This window comes from Stegodyphus dumicola, chromosome 8, assembly GCF_044657685.1.
Source record: "Stegodyphus dumicola isolate Sdum_Otavi_A_Nest chromosome 8, ASM4465768v1".
NCBI classification, from domain to species: domain Eukaryota; kingdom Metazoa; phylum Arthropoda; class Arachnida; order Araneae; family Eresidae; genus Stegodyphus; species Stegodyphus dumicola.
In genome coordinates, this window is record NC_140775.1 from 50,015,240 (window position 1) to 50,036,848 (window position 21,609).

A 21,609-nucleotide genomic window follows, 5' to 3' on the forward strand; every position below is an offset into this window, starting at 1 on the left:
GTCAAGTGGAATATATCAAACTCAAGGTCAGGAACCTAAAACTGTGTTTATTTCAAAAGTAATGGACACAGGATGCCATCTAGTGGCCTTCAGAAAAACGTTCCACCTTAAAATGCGTATACGCATCACCCGTCCTCTGAATGCAATCTTTACTAATGCGTGGATGGGATGCCCGGCTGTAAGAGACGTTCTTAGGGAATGTGTATATGGGACGCCCATCCTGAAAGGGTTAATCAATGATGGCAAATACCACATCTATCCTACTCCCTTATATTTATTTACTAATATGTCAATAAAATAGAAAATAACTGTTTATTAATGTATATAGTTCATAAATAAAAATATTAACTCAGTTTGTAATTATTTTTTTTTCAATTCACTTTAATTTCATTTCAAATTCAAACTGTCCAACAAAAACTGGAGTCAGAGTCGATGTGTTTTTTAGCGACTCCAACTCCGATTCCTTTTACCCAAAAATCTACCCGACTCCACAGCCCTGATACAGATACAGTAAAAATTAAATTTTCATCTATTTTATCTGGTCAATATTATATTTCATTTCTACCTGTAATGATTTCCATTGGTTTTGCTTTAGAAACTTGTACACATAATAACCATTGTAAAGTTTTAAGTAAGCCATCATGCATGCTGCAAGAAAAAGTTAATCCATTTTACATTAATTTATATGAGAAAATTGCTTTGGTTGACAAATGGCCTTCAGGCATGAATTAAATTCATGAACCAAGTTTTCACTGTATGTAGAAGCTATAACCATTTATAATATCAATGACAATAAAAAATGTGAATTAAAAACATGACTTGATGAAACATGATAAATTATCAAAGTTTCTTTTACATATGAAGCAGTGAATTCTGTTCTGTAAATTAAGATTTGATGGTTATTATATCAATAGTAAATTTAATTACCAGGTTGTTTTGAGGGTTGGGAGAGCAATATATATGATGGAAGGTGACATTTATAGGTATAGAAATTTTTTTATTATGTTATTCATTATGACTTATCTCCCAATTCTTTCACTTATCAATTCATTAGCATATAATATAATATATGCTAATGAATTGATAGTGTGCAAGGAAGCTTTTTTTAAATTATGTATGATACCTCATTGCTAGTTTTAATGGGTACTTAAAAAGTGTTTAATCCTATCTTTATACTCTTTTTGTGTTGTAATGCTACATTGATTATATTTTGCCCTGTGTATTTTACTGCATTTCAGGTGGTGCATCAGTATAATATGCACTTAATATATTTTTAAAGCTTATAATTTTATAAATTGCAGGCCACATTCTATACACCTTTTAGCTTGCTGGGGCAATCTCCAGAAGCATGTTGTACTTACACATTCCCCAAAATCATGGGTTATACAAAGGTTTGTTCACTGTCATTTTATTTTTTATGAAACATTCATTTAGAAAAAAAAATTTTAATTTATTAATATTGTTTAAATGTTATGACCATACTTTTTTACATTATTTTTATTGTTTAACCATTGCTTGTAACTGTAGAATAAATGTCTTCAAATACTATATCATATCAAGTTTCTTAATTAATAATTTAACTTAACCATACAGTACCTTCTTAATTAAATACACAAGATGCAGTTAAGTGTAATGTTGGGATGCATAATTTCTTTTTATTACTTTGCATGCAATAATTATTTAAAAAACTTATATTTTCCATCTCATTCATTCCAAAACTTGCCTGTGTTGGAAAGTAATCAAAATGTCATAATTGTATTCATTGCTTAAAATGATATCAGGCATTAGAATTTCTTGAAATCCTCATAAATTCCCAAAAATAGTGTAATGCAAGCTTCATGTGTTGGAAAATAACAATTAAAATATCATAAATATACACTGCTGGCCACCGTAAATGCAACACCCTGAAGGAAGCATGCAAATAACATGAAATTTACAACATGCATTAGTGGGGGTGAGATATGCAAATGATTAGAATTTCAGTGCAGACGCACATCACGTGCGCCTGTGGCGCCAAAGCACTATGGAGTTTTCGACGATTTCAAGTTCGGAAATTGTGGTTTTCTTATGGTTTTTTTCAAAAAAAACCTCTCAATTATGCCTTGTAGTAAACAGTGATCATCATTTGATCAAGTATCCGAGTTCAACAGAGGAAGGATAGTGGCCTACCGAGAGGGTGGATTATCTTTCAGGGAAATCGTAGTCGTGTTGGACGAAACCAAACAACTGTAATGCGGATATGTGACTGTTGGATGCAGAAGGGTATGACAGACTAACGTGTTCGATCGCATCCACCTCAGTGCACCACTTCATGTGATGACAGGAACATTGTGCGCATGGCAGTGACGGATCGCTGAGTCACATCGCGAACCATACCACAGCACATTCAGTCTGTAACGCATCATCCAGTGTCTGCGTGTACCATTCAACGCCGTTTACAGCAGAGTGGTCTGTCCACAAGACGTCCATTGCTTCGTCTACCCTTGATGCAGAACCACAGATGTCTCTGCTGCCAATAATGCGATGAAAAAAGGATGTGGACTGCAGAATGGAATGAAGTCTTTACTGACGAGTCGCGCTTCTGTCTGCAACACCATGATGGTCGGATTCTAGTCTGGAGACACCATGGAGAGAGGATGGAGAGCATTATGCAACGCCACACTGGTCCTGCACCGGGTATTATGGTATGGGTCAGTATTGGATATCACTCTCGCACTCCTCTAATACGCATTGCCGGTACTTTAAACAGCCAGCTCTAAATCTCCGAAGTGTTGGAGCCAGTTGTCCGGCTCGCTCTTCGGATCTTTCGCTGATAGAAAATATGTGGTCCATGTTTGCTGAACGATTGACCCAGATTACATCCCAAGCTGCCACACCAGATCAACTTTGGCAACATGTGGAAGCTGCTTGGTCTGCTGTACCCCGAGAACACATCCAAAGTCTCTTTGAATCAATGCCAAGCCGTGTGGCAGCGGTGATCTCCAACAGTGGCGGCTACTCTGGCTACTGATTCTGGAAGGAACCACACTTCACAGAAGTCTATAAATTTAATCATTTGATACTTGGTCAACATGTTATCTACTAAATAAATTTTGTTGTGATATCTCTTGTCTTTCTTGGTGTTGCAATGTGGGTGGCCAGCAGTGTGTTTATTGCTTAAGGTGATTTAAAATTTTCAGGAAATTCACAGAAAGCTAAAATTTCTTATAATTGCAGGCAAATGAGATTTTATTATTTAATAAAAAATTCACTGCATCTGAAGCAAAAAGCATTGGCCTTGTATCAGAAGTCTTTCAACATGAAAAATTCATGGATGAAGTGTACAAGCAACTTGCATTCCTTCCTGATGCATCAAAACAGGTATTTAGGTTTTTACCTTTCAGATTTACCAGCATTTTTATATCATGTAATTTTGTCTGTAATGAACTAATTTTTAACCCTGTCAGCATTATGGATGGAAAATTCCGTATAGAAGGGTGACTATCGTATACATTACACACGAAAATTTCTGCCATCTTTTAGTGTATCCAATTCTGGGTTTGATATATATTGAAAGAAAAGAAATCAAAGTATAATGCGAGAAAGTTTTTTTTTTTTTTTTAAATTATAATTAAGAAAATAAAATACCATTTATTCATGACATTTTGAGGAACTTGGAAATTTCAGGGCTAAACCTATAATGCTCAAAGGTTTAAATAAACATGGCTCTTTCCTAAAATGTTGAACAATTTTATAATTAGTAATGTAGCAAAAGCATGACATTCTACTGGCATTCATCTAACTGCAATATTTAACAAGATTTTGTAACAAAAAAATTAGGCAAATTAGAGACTTATTAGGTTAGGTTATTCGAATGCCTTTGTGAAGGACTTTCTGAGGGAAACTTGAATAACAAATAATGTGACTGCTTTTATTAATTTAAAAACACAAATTTCTGTGTTTGATGTAGCTTTTCTACAGTGAATTGCATTTTTTATGTGCTCAGTTATTCGAAATTTTCGTATGTCCAGCATTTATCATTCCCAAGCTTCCACATTGTTGAGATTTTACTGTATATTATACAATTACCACTTGATGACATAGAAGTACTTCTTTGTTACCAGTTTGTTAGAATTGTTATTTATTTATTTCTGTTCAATAATAATAGCAGTCTAAAATGGTTACAATTTATAATAGTGTAATAGCATTTCTTTGTTGATGCATTTTTGTAACAAGGTATACAAGATTATTCAAATGGTTTGACCTGATTTGAGATTGCTTTATTTTATAAATTCATAAGCATTACTCCCCCCCCCCAGGAATGGAAGGAAAATTATTCTTATGTTATTTATGTATCTTCTGTGAGATGTTATTTTGAAGTTTACAAAAATATGAATAAACCCATTTCTACTTCTTATTTATCCAGCTAGGTGAATTGCTGCATACACCTTTTCTATGTCAGATTCCCACATCAAATTCATCCTAGCACCCCCTCCTTGGTGAATGTTTCTTTTGCTATTTTATTGAATGTTTATATGGGTGACTAGAAAAATGTGCTGTAAATTTTGGTGCAAATTTTGTAAAAGTGTCAAAACTCCAAATATACAGCATGAGCTCAAATTTAAGCAAATGGACTGGCTGCTTGGATAATTTTACGTTTTTCTTTTTCATTTGTAATGTAAATGAGAGCCAGTTTCCCTTATTAAGTACCCCATGAAGGCATTCCTTCTCTTAGGCAGATAGCCCTTGGCCAGATAGATACCAGTATTTTAATCATTTCAGGAATGACTACATAGCAGCTGAAGATTATTCTGGATGTTCCTTGAGCAGAGCAAACTCAAATACATTGGAGAAATGCATGAAAAGTATCCTGAAAAATTGTTGCTTGTGTATTTGAATACAACAAAGCACATAGAGTCATTTGTTTAAGGAAGAGATACTTTCATGCAGAACTGTTTAATATTTACATTATGTGCTGAGAAAATCATGAAAACACCTATGCAGCCACTGCCTGTCACTGGGATTCACATCCATATCAAACACAATATTCACCATTTTTACCTGATTGGACAGGTTGAAAACGAAGAAACACTGTAATAAGAAAATAGAAATTTGATGAATCAGATGAATTGATTGTGAAATAAATTACTGATAAATCTGTACATCAAATGTATTTGCCATGCACTCTTTTTGACTTCCTTGTACAAAGTAAAGGAAGTATTGTAATTACGAAAATTTTCGGGTATCATATTTCAACGAATATATCCATTTTGACCGCTATTGAATGCAATTTTATAATGTTTTTGTGCGACATCTGTACGTAAGGACAGAATAGAGGACTTAAAATGGTGGGTTGGCGAAAACCCAAAGTGGGTTGCAAAAAGATTTATTTGTGATCTTTGTACTTATCTCACATAACTCATAAACGAGTAGCCTCAGAATGTTGAAATTTTGTATATAGGACTTCTATAACATGTAATTGTGCACCCCACATTTTGGTTGCAATTGGCCACATCAAAAGTATATAAATATATATATTTAGGATGTAGTAGTATTTGTGAACTATAGGAACAGTCCTGTTGATGATAACGGTAGTGATATTTAGTAATTTAATAGTGAAAACATGCAAACATAATTAATACAAAGATAACACATAAAAAGAAATAAGAAAAAAGGTCTGTCCATGACATCATAAAACAGAATAACACCATATTAAGCGGAATCACAGCATAAAAAGAATTCAGAGTTCTTTTGGTTTTTCTAACTTCATCATCCTTCTTGTGTAGTGTCTCGTCTGCCGAAAGTGATCACATGATCTTGCTGGTGAGCGCATTGCTATTATTACGTATAAAAAGAAACATATCCTCATATTATCATTCTGCAGCACCAGACGTCTACGACTGGTTGAAGAAGACAAGAAATCTGAAAAGAAAAAGGAAAAAGAAGCAGAAAAGTGAGGTGAAAAAATCTGTCTGTGGTGGCAGATGTTCAGTTTGTGCACTACCATTTCATCTTATCAGGAGATGTTGACATTATGGTAGGGCCCTCATGCCGTCCTATGTTTCATACTTCATACTGATCAGATGGATTAACTTTCGTTATCTCATAAGGACCGAAGAATTTGGGACGGAGTTTCCATCCTGGCCCAAACTGGGTGTGTTGTATTGCCACTTGGTCTCTGAGCATGTATTTACAGGCAGGTTTGAAATGCTTCTTATACTATTGTGTACTTTCTTTCTGTGAATGGGGTATGTTCTGTTGAGCTTCCATATGCAAGTTTTTTTCATCATGCCGCTGGGTCTCTAATTTAACTTTCTTTAAGTCCTTTTAAATTTTCTTAGTTTATGTTTACAGGTCCTTTTCTTGCCGTTCTTTGGGTGTGAAGCAGCTAAAGAGTATAAAACAGTAATTTTTACCCCAGATATTTCGCATTTTTTGTTGCCTCAACAGCTTTAATTGCATATTTTGTCTGTATGTAACTTACTGTAGCATTTTGATATATACGGGATAAATTTAGAGTTATCTGAGATGCTTTTGGAAAAAATTCAGCAATTGGAGAATTTATAGTATCGACTGGAACGCCAGAGACAAATAATTTCCTTAGATTATATCTCTTTTCGTACTGGTCCTTTGCTGCTTTTGGTCTATTTTTGCTTTTCACACCAGCAAAATCTACTGTAACAAGCTGACTTCGCAATTTTTTCTCCTGCAAGATCTTGTGATTTTCCTCAGCTTTAGCTTTTCTAGTAAATTCTAAAAATGCAAATAATTCTTTGTGTTTCTCTGCAACTTTTTCCGGCATGGTAACAATCCTAAAATATCAGAAGGCAAAGCTTTGATTTCTTCTGTAGTGAGTTAAGTTTCACAGATAAAGGATTCTAGCATCTCTTGCTTCATGATCAAGAGCTTTCTGTAAAAAACTGTTTCCAGTTTTTGGAGTCTTTTCTGCCTTCAGAGTTTTCTCTATATTCTTTTCTTTGCGCGTTTTTGCACTTTTAGCGGGTGTTTTCTCTTTCGCTTGTTCAGCTCCTTTTTGTAAACCTTGTTTTAACTGATTCAGTTTATTTTCACTTCTTCATAATTCTGCAAACTTTGTTCATTATCATCATGAGCATCATTAGCTTCATGATTGTCATCATCATTATCTTTGTCACTGTCGTCTTCATCATCCAAATCCAATTCCAAATCATCATCATCATCCTTAACTGTTTTCTTTAACTGATTTTCATATTCCTTTCATTCTTTTTCATAGCAGTATTAACTTTATGGGATTTCTAAGAAGTAACATTATGTTGAACTTCCTCGCAAATTTCAGAGTTCGAGATGTGTGAAATGTCAACTGGAAAGGGTTGATCATCAGTAACATTAGGAATGTTAACAAAAATTTCATCATCATTACTGTTGCAGAAATTAATACCATCTTTATCAAATATAAATTGAGTTTGTTGCAAAAAGTCAATTCCTATAATTGCATCAAAATTAATCATGTCTCTTTTATAGCAGTATTAACTTTATGGGGTTTGTAAGAAATAGCATTATGTTGAACTTCCTCGCAAGTTTCGGAGTTCGAGATATGTGAAAGGTCAACTGGAAAGGGTTGATCATTGGTAACATAAAGAATGTTAACAAAAATTTCATCATCATTACTGTAGCAGAAATTAATACCATCTTTATCAAATGTAAATTGAGTTTGTTGCAAAAAGTCAATTCCAATAATTGCATCAAATGTAATCATGTCATCTTTTGCTACATGGATTTTAAGTAAAATAGTGTTTTGAATTTCAAGGGAGTCTTCAAGGAATCTGATGCTTTGAACTGTGTCTCGGCTAATTCCTGAGAATTCTGAAGGGATGTAATGGTGGAGAACCAATCTTGCGGTATGTTTTTTCATTAATAAACATGGCTTGTGACCCAGTGTCACAAAGTGCGGTTAACAGGGTTCCTGCAAGTTGAATATCATCATGCATAGGATGTTTGGAAAAAATTTAAGCAGAAAGTGTGTTTGCAGTTCTATCAGGTGTAGAATGTTTAAGAGCAGATTCCATGGTAGAATTACGAGGATTTACTGGGCAGTTGGCAAGAACATGACCATAATTTTTGCAGCCATAACAAAATTTGCCATTTGATTTATTTGAACAATTGACGTTTTTATGCCCTTTTAAACCACAAGAATAGCATACTGGTTGCCTGTTTAATGTACGTTTATTATCAAGTTTAACATTGTGAAGGGAATTATGAAATTTCTTTTGAGTATTTTGCCTCAAATGTTTTGAAATGCTAGAGTTTTTCATAAATTTTCAGTTTTTTGTTGTATTCAGGAATGGATTTACCAGACGCATAAAATTATTTTGCTGTTTGATGAATCAGGAATACCATTTATAACATACTAAATCAGAGAAGAATCATCAATAGATCCTTTATGCACGAGGTCTCTCATGGCTAAAAAATATTCTTGTAAAGTTTCGAATAATTTCATATGGCAAGATTCCATTATTTGATGTAATTGAAGGATATTAATTTTAACCAAAAATTCGTCTAGCAAATGGTGTTTTAATTGTTCCCAATTAGGAATTCACGAATTGATCTTATTAAAGCTGGACCTATTAGACATTTTTTTAACAAAAATTACTTGGTGAGCAGAGTTCGTTATGTAAATAGAGATTAAAAATGTCATCAATGTCTGAAATAAAGTTTCAACTTTGTAATTATCATGAGAGGAAAAGGGTTTAATCAAAGACCAAAATATTGAAAAGAAACACTTTGAGCATACTTGTTATTAGGCAGAAGTAATAAATTTCCAGGCGAATTTTCAAGGCAGGTTTTCTCTTTCATTTGTTTGCATAAAGATTCATCTGGTATGTGAGTAAAGCTCACTTTTGTAACGATTTCCACCAGAAGTTCATCATCAACTTCACTAACGTCAGACAAATCTGATTTTTATAGTGATATGTCAGTAAAATTTGTAAGGATTGTGTAAGCACACTTCTCAATATCAGTAGAAAATTCTTAGTAAATTACATATAGCAATTAGTTCCGTGAGTGAAAATTCTTTTATTATTTTTTGCTTTGTATCTTCTAAGTTAAATTGTTTGGGAAGTCCTGAAAATTTATGCAATCGAGTGGGATTTTGTCTATCGCCATCTGTGCGAAAAATTAAATGATGTAAGAGCTTGATCTGTTGTGTACTGGCAATTTTTAATGATCGTGCAATGTTGGGATAATCATTATGGGTGGCCATTATTTATGTTTCAAGAAATTATCACACATATATTCTTAAAGAAGTGTTAATAACTGTAATGCTAAAACCCTAAAAAATTCTGAAGTTCAAACAGATTCTAAAATATATCTTAAGACTAGAAAATAAAAATTTACTTCAAGATATTATATCAAAATAGCTTTAAATAACTTCAAATAACATTTTACAGTCAAAAGTCTTTAACCCAGACTCGTTGGGACTTCGGCGATTCCGGATTATCGATTTTTTTGGATTATAGATCATCAGTTTAAATCTGGTAAGATGGCATGCAGAAATTGTAAAATTAAAAATATGAAACCGTAATTTATAAAATAATGAGCCATTATGATCTAAAGGGTATCCAAATTTACCAAAAAAGAAGCCTAATATTTATTTGTTTACTTTATTAAACATTTCTTTTAACGCGCGGATGCGTAAAGCATACCTTACTCTAGCCGAAATTAGAAAATTGCAACCAGAAAACTATGTGATTTGTATTCGTGATATATTTATAATGACGAGGAATTTGATTTAAATCATATCAAAGACGGAGTACATCGAAATTAAATACTACATTTAGTAAGGAATTATAAGCAGACTAAAATAAAAACATCTGCCCTGAAGATAACGATAGTGTTGACAGATCAACTTCCAGTTCATTGCGCGCCGCAACGTCCCCCCCCCCCCACCGCGCGCGCAGAGCAGCGTGAAATTGATAAACAGATTTCGGAACAGTTAGATAAACAAAGGATATGCTTTTATCCATTTTTTGTAGCAATTCGTTTTTTGTTTGATGGACATCGAAACATACTTTCGTTTTCTAGATCCTTTGGGAGCTCCAGGATCGGAAATTCTATTTGACGTAATCGAAAGTTCAAGCTTACTTTTAGAAAATTGCTCTTACGGTCTGCAAAAAATAATAAGCCGGATCCAATTTGAAGATTAAGGAACAACGCAATTATCAACATTAACTGAAATAGATAATTTTAGCTTATACCGTCCGTTATACGCGCACGCGAAAACGTATTCTGCACTTGCGCAGATGCATATGCACAGTCGTAAATGTCTTGCGTGCACGAGTAAAACGCCTATGCGCATGCGTCAATGCGGCGCATGCGCAGAAAGATTTTAGCTTTGAGGTCCGGATTATAGATCATTCCGGATTACGGGTGTCCGAATTAACGACTTTTGACTGTATAATGCTTTCAAAATCCATGCATCAAAAGAAATGAGCAACACAGTTTGTTGGTTAAAAATAAAAGTATTGAATCATCGAAGTAGCAACTGTTAAAAATGTACAACAATTCAATCAAACAGTTCTTCAAAATAATACTTTTCAAAACAATGCTCTTCAGTTAAACACTTTTCATCAAAATTAAATACTGTTTGTTTATTCAATTAAACACCTCGCATTCCCTTTTAATATTTTTTCGTTATATCAACATCAACTGAGCATGTATAAAACTTGTTACATTATAATCACGATTCTATTTTATTCACAAGTTGGGAGAGCATCAATTTAATCAAGAATATAAATTTAAAAATATAAAAAGATAACGATAGTAAATATAAATATAAATTTCCCATCATAGGGCCCAAGATTAGTTTATCAAGAACAATTATTATAATTGTTGATTACCCGCTATGCGGTGGAGAACAGATCATTTCAAGCGTCGAACTCAAGCTAAACTAAAAGAGTTATTACATTCTTTCTCTGCTGCCAGTCATGTGACCTAGTCGTCGACAGACGATAAATAATAAAAGAAAAATTTGTTCCATCCGAGGGAAAAAGCAATAATTTCAACAGAGCATTATCAAACAACAGCAACATTTTTCTGAAATAATTCAAACATTGTACTTACAGTTTCGATTCACTACAGCAATGGCGGCAACTACAGCATTTTGCTTCTGTGTTCGATGAGAGACATCAAATGGTACTTTAATTATGGTATTCCACAGGATTTTAAGTAGAGTCTAGGGTTAATGAAGAGAATGTTCAAAGGGCCGAGCTCCCATGTAGGATATAGTTGTATTTTCGAACTATAGGAAAAGTCCTATTGATGACAGCGGTAGTGATATTTAGTAATTGAATGGCAAAAACACGTGAACATAATTAACACGAAGATAACACATAAAAAGAAATAAAGAGAAAAAATGTCTGTCCATGGCATTATAAAAACAGAACAACATCATATTAAGCGGAATCATATCATAAAAAGAATTCAGAGTTCTTTTGGTTTTCCAAACTTCATCATCATTCCTGTCAGTGTCTCGCCTGCTGAAAATGGTCACGTGATCTTGCTGGTGAGCACGTTGCCATTATTACTTACAAAGAGAAGTATTTCTCCACATATATATATAAAAAGTTGGACAGGATTAACCTGGTGCAAGTTTTCCCAAATGGATTTTGACCTCTGCTGCCTCAAACTTTCAGTGAATCACCAAATTCGTTTCCGGTGTGTGATTTAACGGCATATTCAAAAAGTGCTTTGAAACTCTTCGAGTATCTGTAAGTTCAAAATTGAAAGTGTTCGGAATCAAGGTCAGTGTCGCCCACGTAGTGACATATGGTTAATGTTTCTTGCTCGCTTCGAATATTCGTAATGTTTATGCATTTCCGATCATCACGTAAAAAGAAAAACATCCAAAGTGCTTTAAGAGCAGCAACCTCATGAGGGAACACATTTTGCTTTTTTCAGTGCTCTTATTCAAAGAATGGAATATTATCAAAAGTTATTAATGTGATATTGAAGTGGTATTAAGTTCCAATATGAGTAAATTACATTTAAAAAAAAAAAAAAAGAAGGAAAAAAAACTTTGCTTTTATAGGTTATTATATTATGATTTATTGATGATAAAGTTTTGCTTAAGTTATTTTTAAATCAAAGTTAATAATTCAAACATTTTATGATTTATTTAAAATGTAATTTTGTATTTCTGAATTGGGAAAAAGAAATTATTGAATTTGGTAAAAATTAGGAGTGTTTTACTTAGGGAAGGTTCCTAATGTGAATAAGATTTTTGTACTATTGTTTAAATTTCTTTGAATTTATATTTTTTTTATTTCTTATTGTATGTTCAAAATGAAATTATTGTTTGAAATTTTTGAGTTGTAGGAATTTCTTTAATGTGTTTATGATAAACGTTGAAAGCTCTCACCTTATGAAAAAATACATTTTTTTTTTAATCTAAGTATTTTTATTTTTTCAAAAAATGGAGTGTGTTTTTTAATATTCATATGGAATGACAGCAGTTCAAAAAAGGCCATTTGCCTGTACAGAAGGAACGGAGGCCTTTTCTAGTAACTGCTAATTTGGCAAAACTTTTGGCCACTGGTGAAGAATATTAAACACCAGTTTGCTCAACTGATAAGCCAATATGATGGAAATGCTAGTATTTAAATAAAGTTATGGAGTCTTCAAGTTTGTAAAGAATAAGTAAAATTTTAAATGTCTTAATAATAGTGAAAAATTTGAAATTGTGTTTATGAATGATGTTTTACAAAATTTTTATATTTTGAAATGCCTTCCTTGAAAAACATAACTAAATAATATGAAAATTGGCATCTTAATTCATAATATAATAGAAATATTTTCATCAACAAAAATTTGAAAGAATTTTATTTGAACATTTAGTTTGTGAAAAAATTTGAACTTGTATCGTGTGGAACTATCAAGAATTTTGAAAAATTTCATTGGACATTCTTACCTCAGAACTCTAAAATATGCTATTGTTTAAAAATAATACAGTGCTAAAATTCATAATTCAATTCAAAATTTTATGACTTTCCATGAAATGTCAAAATATCGGTCAAAGTTTTATGGCAATAATTTTTTGTTTAAAAAAAAGTAAATACGTTTTGTATTTTCTTTCGCATTTTGCTGCTCTAATGCTTTTTCTTCCACCCTGCTCACCCAACTTTTCTTTTGAAGGGGGATATGTATGATATAACAAAATATGATAGCTGTTTCAAAAAACTAATTGATGACCTCAAAATTAACATTCTAAATTTGGTAATCTGCCCCTAAATTCATCTCTTCTCACAGGGTCCAGACTTTTCTATCTTATGTAACGTTTTAATACAGATGCCTCTCGTCCAATCAAATTAACTCTAAAACAAAACTGTGAACTGAAACTTCAGCCTTCTTGCTATGAAAGTACTATAACCTTTTCCCTTTTCCGCACTGTCCTGCTGGTAAGACGCTTTTCATCCATGCTGCTGCCGCTTGCTTGCTTGAGATGACGTTCTAATTAAAAATGCAACTTATTCTATTCAAATATTATTAAGAAGTATCTTATCTGAAAAAGGATGATTTGATATGCAAGGAAAAAATAAAGATTGTGATTTTTCAAGGTATGTTGTGCTAAATTGCATCATCATGCTTTCCACTCTGCCACCTTCAAACCACAGTTTCATTTCAACAATATGGCGCAGCCGATTTTCGACCCTACAGGCGTGAAACTTCAATGCAGTTTATTTCAACTAATCTCACATCGTTTAACGAATGGATAAAATAAAAAAAAAAGGTAACTATTCATCTGAATTCCCAATCAAGCCACTACGGTCTTCTCGGTCTCGGTCATCTACGTAGTATCGTAAGCTGTTGGAAGGTCCACTGCTTTCATCTACGCATTTGAAATCATTACATATATGTAATGATTTGAATGCACAGTCGAAACCTGGAACTCTCAATAGCTTTCAATACCCATCATTGCTGTGGTTAAGGCATACAGATGAAGATAACAACTTGGATTTCTTTAAATCACTAATATTTATTCTCACACATATCCAATTAATTTGGCAGACACCATAATTAAATATGATAAATTTCTATGTATATTGGTTTTTTAATCCTAAGACATAGGCATTTAAGAAGCAAATGAGGTTGTTACGTAAGCTTGAAAATTCTCAAATTTGGGAGAACATATGAGTTTAGGAGAGATCACCAAATCTTGAAGGTTAATTTTGAGGTCCCCAATTGTTTTGAAAGCAGCTGTCATATTTTGTTATATCTTACATATTTTCCCCTTCAAAAGAAAAGTTGGGAGAGCAGGGTGGCAGCAAAAGCATTAGTGAATTAGTGAAGCAAGAGAAAGTTTATTACATGAGGAAGCATCATGGACATAGCCTGTAGGTTTTTCTACACCCCTTCATGATTCATCACCTTTCTCATATACAGATTATGAATTATGTAACATATAATTTACACTACTACAATAACATTATAATTTCTAAATAAACTAAGCAATAAATTAAGACAAGTATAAGATTTTAAAATTTCTTTGAAAAAATGTCCAATGAAAATTTTGTGTAGAGTCTCTTGATGAAAAAAAATTCCACCAGGTAAAAGTTCACTAAAAGTCTTTCAAAGTAAATGTTCAAATGTTTTTCATAAGGTAAATGTTTGCTAAAAAAATCATTCAAATTTTTGTTGATGGAACTATTTCCATTATAACACAAATTGAGTTGTCAGCTTTCATATAGAAATATAATACTCAATTTTATGATTAATGAAATAAATTCTTCTCATTGCAGGTTAATACAACATAAAATTTAATATGAAAACATAATAATATAATGCTAAATACTACAATAAAATTTCGACGATTTATTTGACATGTCATCCCCAACAAAACAGCGTACTGTCTTGCTGATGGTTTGGGGAGGGGGGGCTTAAGTACATAGATCAAAAAACCTCCATTCTGTAGAAAAGGTTAACTGGTTTTTGGCATTGTACAATTGTCAAAGCTTTTCTGTTTTCTCTCAAAAAGCTTTCATATTACTTAAATACCACATTATACAAAATTAAAACTGAAATTTAAGAAAAATAACTTGTAGAATTAAGTCTTTTTTAAATTTTGCAATATATATATATATATATAATTAAAATATTAACATACAATAAGAAGAAAGAAAAAGAAAATTTTTGTTTTAAAATTAATGTGTGTATATGTGTTGTAGCTCTTCTGTGGCAAAGAGGATCATGACTGGTAAAGAATATAGAAAACCCAAGTCAGTCTCATGGCCATAATTAAATCTCCTAACAAAATAATAATAATTAGGGGTTTATTAGGAGTGTTCCTAAGGAAACAGCAGGCATGTGCTTTTATCCTCCTTAAATAGAGAATACAAGGAATAATACATATAGTGTGAAACCTAGTGTTGGGGGCGAGATAAAGATTAAACACATTCATCTTTGAATGAAAACTCTGATATTGAATCCAGATTTTTCAAAATGTAGGGTTAGAGGTTTTCTTCTCCTCATCTTCTAGGCTATAGGAAACGTATAAAACAAATTTTGAATGAAAAAACTCTGGGAAGAAGGAAAGGAGCTACAGAATTGTTTGGAAAAGGTCAAAATCGGAAAAAATAATTTGTCATTGTTAGGTTTTAAAGTCTAGATCAGGTTTTAAATGTCATAATCAGGGAAAAAAATTTAATACAGAATTTTGGAAGATTAAAAATAAATAATTTTTGACAGAGACTGGAATTCTACTATTTCTAACAGCTAATTTAAACTCACTAGCTGGATTAAAAGGTCTGAGTCTGGTTGAATGAACAATTTCTGACTTTTTTTTAGTTAGAGGATTAGGTTTTTCTATTTCAAAAGTAACTTCAGAATATTGTTTCTAAATTTTCTAAGGGCCTGAAAAAGGAGAAGAATGTTTTACAGGTATTTAGGATATTGAAACTCTTCCTACATTACTAAATCATCTATTTTAAAATTACTGGGTTTATGATGGGTGTCATATCTTTCTTTATAAACATTATATATTATTTCTTTTAACATTATGATAATCGTCAGACCTTTTTTGGACAATTTTTCTATCTTCTTCAGTTGGTGAATATAATTCTTGATTTTGAAGTAAGGAATCATAAGGTAATTTTCTATACATTAAATATGATGATGAGAATTTTGTTACAGAATGAGGAGTATTATTATATTCTTCAGTAACCTGGGGTAATAATTTTGTCCATGCTATATTACCTTGATAAAAAATTTAATTTACATTTTAGCATAATTATAATTGTTTGATTAACTCGTTCAACTTTACCATTAGTTTAGGATCTATTGGCAGCAGTTAATAATTGTTTTACATTATGATTCCTTAAAAAGTGCTTAAATTTTGAAGATGTAAAAAATTCTTCACTTAAAATATTCTTTGGTACTTGAATTTGAAAAATTTTTCTTAAACAATTTATATAAGTATCAGTACTTACACTTTTAGAAGCAAAAGCCCATATATGTATATTTTGTTAAAGTAGCATGATCAATAATTGTGTGAATATACATTTTAGTAGAATTAAAATAATTTAATCCACCAATAGTATCAATAGACAATATTTCAAAAGGTTCACTAACAGATGGTAAAACTTGCACTAAACCATATTTCTCTTGCTTACTCTTCTTGTTAATTTGACATACTTCACAATTTTTACAATAATTCCTAACATCTTGAAAAATTTCTGGCCAATAATATTGAGAAGATAATTTAATATTGAGGACACACTATTATGACCAAAAGTAAGATGTGGTTTTTAAGTAATTTTAATATGAAGAGATATGAGTATTACAATATTATATAGTCCTTATTTTTTAATAGTTAACACATCATCAATTCTCTCATGTACAGTCAAAAGTCGTTAATCCGGACTCGTCGGGTCCGGATTATAGATCATCAGTTTAAATCTGGTAAGATGGCATGCAGAAATTATAAAATTAAAAATATGAAACCGTAATTTATGAAATAAAGAACAATTATAATCTATAAAGGATATCAAAATTTACAAAAAAAAAAAAAAAAAGCTTAGTATTTATTTTACTTTATTAAAAATTTTTTTCAATGTAAGTTCAATGTAACTGTTAAGTTGCTTTGTTTTATGTGATAATACTTTCTCTTTAATTCTATAAACAGACATAATTTCTTGTTCAGTTACAAAGTTCCGCTGTTCAAGTCCTATAATTGCTGTGTCTACCGACTAATTTGTCAATTGAAATTTTTTCGTTTTCAATAACCTCTGCGTCACTTTCTTCAGTATCGGAAGCGAATTATAATGATGAGAAATTTGATTTAAATCATATCAAAGACGGAGTACATCGAGATGAAATACTACATTTAGTAAGGAATTATAAGCCAAATAAAATAAAAACATCTGCCCTGCAGATAAGGATAGTGCTGACAGATCAACTTCCAATTCATTGCCCCCCCCCTGCTGCCGCAGAACAGCGTGAAATTGATAAACAGATTTCGGAATGGTTAGAGAAACGAAGGATATGCCTTTATCCATTTTTTGCAGCAATTCCACTTTTTGTTTAATGGACTTCGAAACATACTTACATATTAGTAAATTATATCTATTTGACATAATCGAAAGTTCAAGCTTACTTTTATAAAATTGCTGTAACAGTCTGCAAAAAATAATAAACCAGATCCAATTTGAAGATTAAGGAACAATGCAATCTGCATTATTAACTGAATTAGATAATTTTAGCTTAGCTTATAACGTCCGTTATACATTAAATGCGCATGCATAAAGGTCTTACGCGACGCATGCGCAGAAAGTTTAGCTTTGAGGTCCATATTATGGGTGTCCGTCCGAATTAATGACTTTTGACTAGTCCTTATTTTTTAATAGTTAACATATCATTAATTTTCTCATATACTTGGGATTGCAAACATTCTCTAAATTTTGATGTTCTTTAATTAATGATTATAAATTAACTTGCAAACTCAAATGTTGACGGATAGGATTTCTATTTAACATATCAGCTTCAACATTAGTAGAACCTTTTTTATACTTGATATGAAAGTCATATATAGATAATTTTAAAGACTATCTAAGTAACCTACCTGTAGGATGTTTAACGTATTTAAGCCAAACTAGATTAGCATGATCAGTATGTACAGAAAAATGAAATCCATGTAAATAATAATAAAATTTATCTATGGCATCAATAATAGCTTAAGATTCTAATTCAGTAATTGCATAATTTTGTTCATAAGACCTTAATTTTCTAGAATGATAAGCGATTGTGTGTAGGTTGCCATCTGGGTGTTCTCGTTTTAAAACTGCACCAACAGCTTCTTTAGAGGTGTCTGCAGACACATGACAGGGATATTTTTGATTAAACAAAGTTAAAATAGGTCTTGAAATAAATGCATCCTTTAAATTTTGAAAAGCTATTTGGCATTCGTTATTCCATTTATAAGGATTATTTTTTTAACCTTCCAACGCGCGCGCTTGGCAATTTTACATGAGCACGTGCACGTCGTATTTTTTACGACATCCGTTATTTTACCGTTTTGGGCATGAAAAAACGACAGAAATGAGGGAATATTGATAATAAATTTGTTAAATAAAATATTAATCTTATTATTGCAAAATACAAATGATATCGCATTCAAATATAAGTAAAAGTTCTTATGTTAGTGAGAGGGAAGTGCAATGCAAGACTAAGTTTGTCGTAAATTTTGTGCATACACGCGTGCTAGAAAGTTAAGTAATTTTGTTAAAGGAGCTCTAATTTTTGCATAATTTTGAATGAATTTATGGTATACATTTATAACTTCTTAAAAATTTTTGCAATTCTTTAACATTTTTAGGGGGTTGTAATATTTAATAACTTCAACATTTCCATTACTGGGTTAATATTTTCCTGCTTGAACCTCATATACTAGCAAATGTAAGCAAAATTATGCTTAGATTGTTTTAATTCTATATTCTGTTTTTCACATATGTCAAATGTTATTTTAAGATGTTCACAAAATTTGCGGAAAATACGATAATGTTATCAAAATAATTTAGACTAGGTTTGGATTCAGTTTTGGTAATTTGGTTAAGTTTTTGATAATCAATACACAATCTGTTGTTTGCTTGTTCATCTCTCTTATAAGCTAAAGGTACAGCATAAGGACTAAATGAAAGTTTTATGATTTCAGCATTTAACAGTTTATCTATTTGCTTTTTAATTTCACTGTTATCCCTAAGGGAAACTCTATATATTCAAGAAGCAGCAGGTAATTCTGAATGTAAGACTACTCTTGGAGGTTCCATATTAATACAACTTACATCATATTTGTTTTTAGCAAATATATGATCGTAGTTAATATCTCTTACAATTGATCATTATCAAATTCATTATTTCCAGCATAATTATAAAAATTTTTAGTACTCAAACTATTTTGATATACAAAATTATTCTGAAAAAGTTTATTCAAGTGAATACCTGCACTTATCATGTGTTTTAATTGATACTCTTCATAATTATTAAAATTTAAATAAGGAAACACAAGATGATGCTAATAATAAATACATTAGAATTTATAACATAAAATACTATAGTATGACTAATTTGACCAATTTTACATAACTATTTAATTATTTTAGTCACTACAAAACCTCTTGATAATGAATAAAAGTTAGTATTTGGATTGTTCTAAAGAATTTCGATTTGTGCAATGGAATTTAAAATACTTTCAGATATCACATTTACCTGGGACCCTGTATCGATAATCGGAAGGACTTCTTTTTGATTAAGTTGTACTTTAATTTTAAAATGTAATCACTTCTTCTTTGGATCAGTTTGTTGTGAATGAGGATTGTAGTAGCAGGCAGCAGACAGCTGTGGAGCATATCTGGGAGAACTGTATTGCAGCTGGTAAAACCTAGGTTTCAAAACATTTGGTGGGACACTTTGTCTATGAGTTGAAAAATTTTGTGTTTTACACATTTCTCCCAGTGAACCTGAGGTAGACGAACTGGAGCTAGGAAAAAGTTTCCTAGCGGTGTTAATCCATTCTTTAATTGTTACAAAATTTTGCACAGTGAGCAGCATTCTTTGCTGCTGAGGAAGTCCCCGATTCAACAATTCAACCTCCTCCAGAAATGCAACATTTACAGGACACCCTGTATATATTAATGTATTATAAGTACCTGTCAGAACAGTTCTCCTTTAAAAGGTGTACTTAATTTGTTCAGTACAAGATATTACATATTTAATATAAACCTATTGTCATACCGAAACACATTAAAATTGTGATATTATAGTTCATATAATTTTCTCAGTAATCCTGTGACTTAAAAAGAACCCATAATTTGTTTCCTTTTAATAATAATATGCATTTTAATAAACATATGTATTTTCTTTCTGTATTTTTTAAAGTCAAATTATCATCAACCAGCAGTTCATCGATTATCATAGATTATCAAATACAGTTGTTGATAAAACATATGTATTAATGTGTGGGAAAAATATAATGATAAATAGGTAGCAATGTAATCATCATAATTTTTTTAATGTTTGCATAGATAGTATTCTCAAAAAAAGGTGGTTATATGTTTTATTTCTTTAAATATTGATCCATAGTGGAGTTCCATAGATCCCAGATTTATTTCTAGTAAGGAGTTTTCATAAAATATAGTCAAGAATTTTACACGTCAACATTTGATAGTGAGTGAAAAACAAAATGTTCATTACTTTTAAATTTATGATTAAATGCAAAATTATCTATATCTTTGCATGTAATTTTAACAAAGATGTGATTAATTAATACTTCATGGAGGTGTCAGGTATAAAGTTAATAATAATAATTAATAGTTTCAGAGACATTGCATAATTTTGCTATGCTGCTTGCTATTGCAATAATATCAAATATGTAGATGTTCTTGAATAGGCACAACTCAAGTGCCAAGTGAACCACAAATATCAGTTGCGAATAAAAATGAAATTAAAACTGCCTCGACTGCCAAGTTTTTTAGATTCTAACGAAGTTAACACATAATCATACTACCAATCAGAACTCGTCAATATGGATCTAAGTATGCATCAACAGTTTTTCGGCTTTTCCTTTCCTTGTTTTTATTATGTCATATTGTGGTGGTGGTGGTTTATTTGTTTCGTTTCATAGTTGCTTGAATATGTATTTTTCTTAATCAACTAATCACTTAAGTCTATTTACTTATATTAAATTTTATTCTTTTTCAGTCCATGATATATTCAAAAAGTATATCCCGTGGTTTAGAGAAAGATATTCTGCATCAAGTGAATATAATGGAATGTGAAAGGTTAGTGGAGAGATGGCAATCTCCTGATTGCATGGAAGCTCTTATGAGATTTTTCCAAAGAAAATCAAAGTATTAATTTTTAAAAGGACTTTAATTTGAACCTGTATCTAAAGTATTTTATTATTATCAACTTTTTATATAATTTTTTTATATCCTGTTGTGAAAACGTTAAATGTATATCTTCAAAATGAATAATATTTCGCAATTATATTCTTTTCTGAATTTGTTGCTGAAATTATGTTTTATGTATGAATTTGTATGATATTTTGTAAATAAGACAATGGTTGAAAATAATTAAAGCTATTATAAAAATAATATAAACCCAAAA

The 21,609-nt window shown here is 31.4% G+C and overlaps 1 protein-coding gene across 3 annotated transcripts in view; it reads left to right on the forward strand.

Annotated features, from left to right (window-relative positions):
• Window positions 1-21,609, forward strand: part of LOC118181043 (enoyl-CoA delta isomerase 2-like) — an 83,888-nt gene extending 62,279 nt beyond the window's left edge. For 2 of the 3 annotated variants that reach the window (XM_085821836.1, XM_085821838.1), the window contains exons 8-10: window positions 1,302-1,391; window positions 3,217-3,360; window positions 21,202-21,609. In XM_085821836.1, the coding sequence (XP_085677962.1) occupies window positions 1,302-1,391; window positions 3,217-3,360; window positions 21,202-21,357 (390 nt within the window). In that variant the 3' untranslated portion in view covers window positions 21,358-21,609. Of the gene's footprint in view, window positions 1-1,301; window positions 1,392-3,216; window positions 3,361-7,765; window positions 7,857-21,201 lie in introns of all 3 variants that reach the window. The other variant, XM_085821837.1, reaches the window with a different exon arrangement.